Source organism: Colias croceus, chromosome 6, assembly GCF_905220415.1.
Source record: "Colias croceus chromosome 6, ilColCroc2.1".
Classification (NCBI taxonomy): Eukaryota; Metazoa; Arthropoda; class Insecta; order Lepidoptera; family Pieridae; genus Colias; species Colias croceus.
In genome coordinates this window covers 6,229,993-6,238,791 of record NC_059542.1, presented here as the reverse complement: position 1 = coordinate 6,238,791, position 8,799 = coordinate 6,229,993, and the positions used below count along the sequence as shown (strand labels likewise).

General features: G+C 33.1%; 2 protein-coding genes across 2 annotated transcripts; both read right to left on the bottom strand.

Annotated features, from left to right (window-relative positions):
* Positions 1-2,074: 2,074 nt before the first annotated feature.
* On the bottom strand, positions 2,075-2,587 carry LOC123692660. The gene is made up of 2 exons (XM_045637430.1): positions 2,579-2,587; positions 2,075-2,455 (listed from the first exon to the last, which is right to left on the bottom strand). The coding sequence occupies exons 1-2, from the start codon at positions 2,585-2,587 to the stop codon at positions 2,075-2,077; spliced, it is 390 nt and encodes a 129-aa protein (XP_045493386.1).
* Positions 2,588-5,331: 2,744 nt separating this feature from the next.
* On the bottom strand, positions 5,332-5,821 carry LOC123692659. The gene is made up of 2 exons (XM_045637429.1): positions 5,755-5,821; positions 5,332-5,679 (listed from the first exon to the last, which is right to left on the bottom strand). Exons 1-2 carry the CDS (start codon positions 5,761-5,763, stop codon positions 5,332-5,334), a joined length of 357 nt encoding a protein of 118 aa, XP_045493385.1. The 5' UTR covers positions 5,764-5,821.
* Positions 5,822-8,799: the final 2,978 nt, after the last annotated feature.

Below are 8,799 nucleotides of genomic sequence, written 5' to 3'. Positions count from 1 at the left end.
CCAAATATTGAGTGATGATAAAACTAAGTTTAATTTCGTATTTATATATGTCTTAATGACCATACTAAATTCCTAAGTACATTAAGGTTAGAAATTTGCTATTAGTTAATTTTTCGTTATTAAGAAATTCGCTAATAGGCGATATTTGCAAATTTAATTATTGAAGTATGCTTGATTTGTTTTAAAATACCACAAAATACATTTTTTGAATGTTTTACAAAACTATGATGACCTGGTAACGTGTCAGTCTTGATAAACCTTCAAAATAGACCTATTTTGAAGGTTTATCAAGACTGACACGGTTCATTTTTAAAATTCATCAATATCAATCTCATAATCTTTTAGTAGGTAGCTCTATTCTAAGTCGATACGAAGGCCACACTTTTTATTTTTTTGGAATGCAGCATATATTATACGCGAGAGCAGGGATAAAATATACCGATTTGATGATTCTTAAAATTCAATTATTAATTCTAATCTTAATAGGTATGTCCAGTAGAAAACGTAAAAGCATGAAAGTTAGAGGTAAATTCGTGTTATTTTTTTATCGAGTCAATATCAATATTTTATGTTTTTGATCGGACAAAACCCTTGAATAAATCATCAAGTTTGATATTATATATTTGGTCTTGAATTGGTCATGTACCTACCATCTAATAGTAGATTATACCCACTCTTAAGATGCAATGCATTTCCGACATTCACGGTACGATGTGAAGGCATAGGGCATTAAAAAAACATTTTAATACAGTACCTAATAAGGAAAAAAATCTTGAAAGTAACAAACAAATGGATATTTGGAGACAATCGTATGCTCATATAAATTTATAAAGAATAGAAAAAATTCGATCACGAGGCGGGACTCGAACCCGCATCCTTTCACGCCAGTTCGGCGTTTTATTAATAAAGCATTTGAATGCCATTAAACAAGCCATTAAACCAAAAATATCAAATTCAATCGTATGCTCATCAAGGATACGATTATTTCTATCGATCTTTTCGAGAATCTACGAGATAAATGGAAGCAGTTAGAAAAGAAACCCCCCTTTCTGCTTCTTTATATAATTTACATGTTCGCGACTCACTAAGAGAGAGTAAAATATATATAATAACATTTGAATGCAGTACTCAATACTTACACACAAGACTGGAAGATAGATATTGTTACTTACGACACAAGGAACAGAAGTAAAATTGAAATACCATTTTTCAACTGAAGTTATGCCATCTAAAGACAAAAATTAATTTTTGGGATCATATTCGCTTTTAAAATAGAATTCCTCATAGTATAATTGAGTTTAGTAGTGCTAAATTTAAAACTTATAACAAAAATGTATTTGGAGAACCTATTATAGCATTAATGAATATAATATGGAAGATGAAACCACAGGACAGTTCTTTGCCATAATTATTAAGATAATATTATATGCTCATATAGTGTAATATGAATATGTTAAATTAACATGATTTTAAAAGAGCTACCGATATTTCGGTTCAAAATTGCTTCTTGTACAAGTCTTATTTAATTGTATAATAAATGTTTGATTTTGAGGTTTCACAAAAAAATATAGGTTCAACTAAAATATGTTGTATTTTTTAAGGATATAATATTATGTTGTTAACTATAGAGACAACTTGATAGACGACGTTGTTGTGAAAGCCATAAAGTGGAGAGGTCCATTACAGACCGCCTTCTTAATGAGCTCATATTCTAAGGAATTGATTGTTACAATAATATTAATATTGTAGATTTTGTCCTACATTGACGAAAAATGATATAATGTATGTGATTTAAAGTGAGAGTAAATTATTGGTTTTGACTATACAGTAATTATTGGAGTTTGATTGGATGCCAAGTCATATTTTTATATTTCCTTTATTTCAGAGTAGTTGATATTTATATTATATACATGTATGTATGTATTTTAAAAAAAATCTCCAGGTGTTTTTATAAATTAAGTAGTTGCCGCGCATTATAGAATAATTGTCAAATTATTGAAAATAAAAAAAAGGTTATGATGATAAAATAATAATTTATTAGGCTTCACTGTTGGTTCTGTCATGGATCAATTTCTTAAGCTCTTTCAACAATTGCTGGAATTACAACAGGTTCTGGCGCTATCAATGGGTGGTTACTCTCAACTTGGTAGCCGTCAGTTCCCGCGGTGAACTTGTTCGTGTAGATTTCTCCATCATCACCAACAAAGGTGATTTCGCCTTCGGTGATGAGCACGTACTCTCCATCCACGGTGGGCACGAGGCGGCCTCGCTCCGAGACCACGGTTCCCTCAGCTGTCACGAAGCGCAGCGCGAACTGACCGAAGTCGTCATGCACCTCCTCGTGCTCCAGGGCTGGGAGCCGTCTCCGGGCAATCAACTCTGCAAGTTCTATATCAGCCTTTGGATCAAGTGGCGCGCATTGGCTTACCGCTGCCAGCGCGAACAATACAATGTACTGAAAAAAAAAAACAAATAACTCATGATAAAACACTGTCCAAATAAGAAGTCCAGGGTATCGCATCGAGTTATACAATTAAAAATGATTTCACCACTATAAAGCTTATAAAAATATACTTACAACTCTCATATTGTTTAACAAGTTGAATTGTTGATGCCAAGGCGTTACAAGATCGAATTTAATGTTTTGTATTTGACCAATGCTTTTATATACTTCTTCATAGTTAATAGCGTAATTAGGTGTATTAATGGTAATTAATATTAAATAAAATTCCAAAAAACGCTGGACATCTATTAGGATAATGATTTTTGTTAGTTTGATGCCTTTCACAATACATTAATAAAATCATTTCTTCGTTCGTAGCTAATTTAAAATTATGTTTTTTTTGTGTTCATGAAAACACCAGGGATTTAAAGTTCTAAAATGAATGACGTGTTACACTAAAAATATTACCTATATCTCACAGATATGCCTAAGTAAGTAAGCCTAGACTAAAAGCATATATTATGCATATCGCATTTTTTTATTTGTGTTTTTTTTTGCGTATTTCTTTTTTTTCATTCATTTCATCTGTACTTTTATGGAATTTTAAAACAAATTTGTAAACATAAGCTTAAATAAAGAACTAGATATAAGTATATTAATAAATCCATACTAATATTATAAATGCGAATGTATCTCTGTCTGTCTGTCTGTTACTCAATCACGCCTTATCTACTGAACCAATTTGCATGAAATTTGTTATAGAGATATTTTGATACCCGAGAAAGGACATAGGCTACTTTTTATCCCGGGAAAATGACGCAATCCCGGAAATCCCACGGGAACGGGAACTATGCGGGTTTTTCTTTGACTGCACGGGCGAAGGCGCGGGCGGAAAGCTAGTTATCCATAAATGGAAAATAAAGCTATTTATCTTATTTTTTTTTCATATTATAGAGTATGGACATACGTAGGTATGATTTTTAGTAACAGATCAGATTTAGTCGTAGGAGCATCGGATCCAGTTCAGTATTGATATTTAAAAAAAATATAAACTATTTTATTACTGTTTTATGTACACATACAATAAATACATTAAATATTTAAAATTAACTTTGCGCGCTGACTTATTTGCGCCACATTGTAGATAAACGCAAATTATACTTCAAGCAAATCTGCCATTTGAAAAGGCGTTTGAATATACATTATTATATCACTGGAATGATTTTTCAATCCTTGGTTAAAACTTATTCGTTAATTAATAACGTATTAAACTATCTTTTCAAAAATGTATTCTAATTACTTGCATTTGACAGCTTACAGGTGACATTTTATTATTATCGTTTAATACTTTATTGGACTGATAAATTTTAACCAAGGATGGAAAAATCGGCTCATAAAGTTATTTATGTATGCATATTAACAGACAAACTCATAATCTCTTTAATTGAGAACACCCGAACATATTATTATATATAAAACCAATTATTTTTTGACTGACCGGTTGGCTTGGTTGGTAGTGGCCCTGCCTTCCAAGCCAGAGGTCGTGGGTTCGATTCCCACCCGGGGCAAATATTTGTGTGATGAACAAAGATGTTTGCTCTGTGTCTGGGTGTTAATTATCTATATAAGTATTTATTTAAAATTATATATGTATGTTTATCAGCCATCTGGTTTCCATAACACAATCGAAAAGCTTAGTATGGGATCAGATCGTGCCGTGTGTGAAAATTGTCCCGAAATATTTATTTATTTAAATATTTATTTATTTTCTGCCATACTAAATCTGCTGCTCTATGTTTATATACCTCTATCCTTTTATTCCTAAAATTACAAAACGAATTAAAATCATTATCTTAAAAATGAATTACTTGTCTTGTAAAGTTAAATTTTATTTCTCAATAAATTTTCTTGACCAATAGGTATAAGTAAAACAAGAACTGTAAAATATGTTTCACGGTATACATTACAGTGAAACATATTTTATAACTCAATAATTACTATATTTGTGTGTACCTACCTACTGTCAAAAAATCTTCAAAACTTCAGTTCCTTTAAATTCAATAACTAATGAACCTTGCTTGCTAGCCTGTTATAAAACTACAATTTTGTACAAAAGCAGCTCTCCAATTTCTTGTAGGCCGTGGGACAGTCAGCAGTCTTAACATGTAGAATGGCAATAAGAGCGTCATAATGTCAATAATTCAAAGAAAATTCTTAAACATTTTTCTAACATGCAGTTCAGTCGTAAACCGACTTTATTTATAAAAATGTAGATAGAGTATACTACCCATAATACACAATATTATTACATTTTTATACTGCTGGATCTTGCAGTTCGTGTGGCCTATGTCAACAACTACACGTCATATAGGAAGGTAAATTAATTTTTAAATATTAGCTTTATCTTTTCTCTCATCACTATCTTCTCTCATCAATACTTACTTAAGTTTATCTATGTAAGACCTATATACTTAATACTTATTATATAAAACACATTTGGTTTCTGTAAGCATCCTTTGCTTATAGATATGGCCCAGTATTACAATAATATATAGGAAATACCTATATTGTGATACTGTGGATATGGTGTGAGTGTATGTCTTAAATGCCACTTGATATTAACACATTATTTTAACCGAATATGATAGAACTTATTGTTTAAAACTTATGTTAGTCCTGTATCCTTGTTTTTAATAATCTCTATATTATTATTTTCTTTACTCTTTAATTTATCACATATGTTTGCATTCATCTTTCACTGCAAAAACTTTTATAGTCACTATAATACAACAAACTTATAAAGCAAAGTAAATAAAACAACAAAATATTATAAATGATCACTGTATATTTAATTCCGTATCGTCAAATCAAGCGCTTTCACTGGCAACTTAACCCTGGACGGGTTCAGGTGCTACCAGGGGGTGGTTGGTCTCAGAGTGGTAGCCGTCGATACCCGCGCTCCATTTGGTGATGTACAGTTCACCGTCATCACCGATATATGAGACCTCGCCCTCAGTGACGAGCACGTATCCTCCCCTCGCTGTGGGCACGAGGCGGCCTCGCTCGGAGACCACGGTTCCCTCAGCTGTCACGTAGCGCAGCGCGAACTGACCGTACTCGTCATGCACCTCCTCGTGCTCCAGGGCTGGAAGGCGTCTTCGAGCGATCACTTTTACGTTTTCGGAGTCGAATGGCGCGCAAAGAGCGACTGCCACGAGCGCTGATAGTGCGATGTACTGTAAAGAGAGTTATTATTAGAAAAATACAATTTAAATAAGATTAAATATTCATTTCAAATCAAATGTACTTACCAATTTCATAGTGAAAATTATTGTGTATTGCACACTGTGAGATACTTGTACAAATTGATGCAAATTGATAAATCACTTTATTTTTATATAATTCTAAATGAGTTAATTAGTAACTAAAACATCTACAAAGGTGTTCATTAAAATTAGCATTCCTTTAGTTTGCAACATCGGCCAAACTTGACCTATATTGTATATATATTATTAATTATTATTTATTCATTAGCATGTCTTAGACATTTGAACTCTTCAGGCAACGGAAATGCCAAAGAAATAATCTTATAATATAAAAATGAATCCCAAAATGTGTTGGTAAGCGCATAACTTGAGAACGGCTGAACCAATTTCGTTAATTCTTTTTTTATTATATTCCTTGAAGTACGAGGATGGTTCTTATGAAGAGAAAACGTAAATATGTACCACGGGCGAAGCCGGGGTGGACTGCTAGTCTATATATAAAAATGAAACCCGTTTTCCTTGGTCACAGCATCACGCGTGAACGGGTGGACCGATGTCGATAATTCTTTTTTTATTATATTCCTTGAGGTACGAGGATAGTTTTTATGTAGAGAAAACGTAAATATGTACCACGGGCGGAGCCGGGGTAGACCGCTAGTTTTCAATAAATTTGTTCAAATGCATTGAAACATGACTCAATTTTATAGGTGGTTAACGTTGATAAATATAGACCACAATCTATTTATTTTACACATTACATTATGAAACAACAGGTACCTACTCTATACAATCCTAAAGTTTCATTCACGAATTTGACGAATCACATTATTAGTAATCTCGACAGCAAAAAAAATTGCATTGGTGTATTCCTGGACCTGGCTAAAGCCTTTGACACGGTTTCAATACCTATCCTCTTAACGAAACTTGAACGAGCTGGTGTTCGAGGATTACCACTGCAATTACTCTCAAGTTACCTAACAGACCGTAAACAGATGGTAAAGATTGGAAGTGAAGTAAGTTCAATGCATACCGTATCTTATGGAGTACCACAGGGTAGTGTGCTCGGTCCGACGTTATTCCTCGTATACATAAACGAACTTTCCAATCTGAACCTATCTAACGGCCATGTTGTTTCATTTGATGATGATACTGCCATCGTATTTAGTGGTAATGACTGGAACAGCACAAAAAAATCTGCAGAGGATGGACTGGCAATAGTTATGTCTTGGTTAAGTCAAAACATTTTAACCATCAATCTGAATAAAACAAAATACTTAACCTTCTCTTTGTACAAGTGTTCACAGCCGAAAGAACTCACTATAACAGCACATACTTGTAAGACATTCAACTATGCACAAGAAAATAAATCATGCGAGTGTAAGATATTAGAAAGTGCTCTTACCATCAAATACTTAGGTGTTCACTTAGATAACCAACTAACCTGGAAGCATCACATTCAAACTCTGGCATCACGCACTCGCAAACTAATGGTAATATTCAGGAAGCTTCGCGACATCGCTGATATAGACATTTTAAAAAAAGTATATTTTGCCATTGGTCAATCGATTCTAAGTTATTGTATCCAAGTATGGGGCGGAGTGGCAAAAACGCACATGCTCAAGATTGAAAGAGCGCAACGAGCAGTTCTCAAAGTAATGATGGCTAAGCCAATGCTCTACCCTACCTTAACACTTTACAATGATTGTAACCTCCTCTCTGTCAGGAAACTTTATATATTGGACTGTGTTCTAGGCACTCATAACCTGGCAGCTCGAGATACAAATCATACTGAAAAAAGACGTAATGATAGAATCTTTAACTTACCTCTTGTTCATACTGTGTCAGCTAAGCGTTGTCCCGCCTATATGGGTCCTTTGCTCTATAATAAAGTAAATAAAATATTAAATATCCGCAACATGACATATTTTAAACTAAAAAATAAAACCACAAGCATGTTACTTACCTTATCATACGTAGAAACCGAAGAATTGCTAAAATTATGAACTAATAATTTATTTATTTATTTCTTTCTTTCTGATTCCTTACAGCTATTCATACAATAATTACATAATAATAGAACAATACGCCAATAAAAAGGAATTCCGTTAATAGAATTATTATAAAAACATATTGTGACAAGGAAAATCGAGTAAGAAAGTAAGAGGAAAAGATATACGTTAAAATAATAATTAACAAAAGACTCTTGTGATGAGTGTAGGTGTAGTAATGGTGTGTAATGGGTGTATAGCACAGAACATATAATGGAGGTTTGAAAACCTCCTTTATCTGTTCTGTGGTGTGTAGTCTGTTGTGAGTGAGTGAGTGAGTGACTGACTGATTGACTGAGAGTATGTATGTATATAATTTAAGTAACTAAAAATTAAGTACTGAAACCTATAGTTATTATTATTAATTATTGGAAAAAGTGATTGCTTTTTTAAAATTTGAGCGAGATGTCTTAAATATGTCCACATTAGAAAATTTCTTATTATATATATCTGGCAAGCGGAAAAGAGCTGAGTGTTGCAGATGCCTGGTTGATGCAAGCGGTACTCTGAATAAGTGTGTGTGTCTAGTGCGGAGCGATGGCGCCTGAATAGATATATTGCTGAGAATATTCGGGCAGTCCAACTTATTGTTTATAATGTCATATAATATAAAGTGAAAAAACCCAAAAAACCCAAAAAACCCAACTACGACAATAACCGGCGCTGAAAAAGTATAAAACAAGATTTCAGAATACTGAACTGAACAAAGTTGCTAATGTAGTTTCAAGTAAAAGGACACAGTAGACTCTACCAAGATGCCTTCGTTGTAAATTGACAATAATGTCATACAATACTATTCTGAAGTATGCAATATTCCACTATGTAAAGATAAATTTTCATGTTTGGAAAGGCGTAGTCACACGTTGTTGAAGAGCTACGGTAGATAGGTATATTATGTAACGTGTGACTACGCCTTTCCAAACATGAAAATTTATCTTTACATAGTGGAATATTGCATACTTCAGAATAGTATTGTATGACATTATTGTCAATTTACAACGAAGGCATCTTGGTAGAGTCTACTGTGTCCTTTTACTTGAAA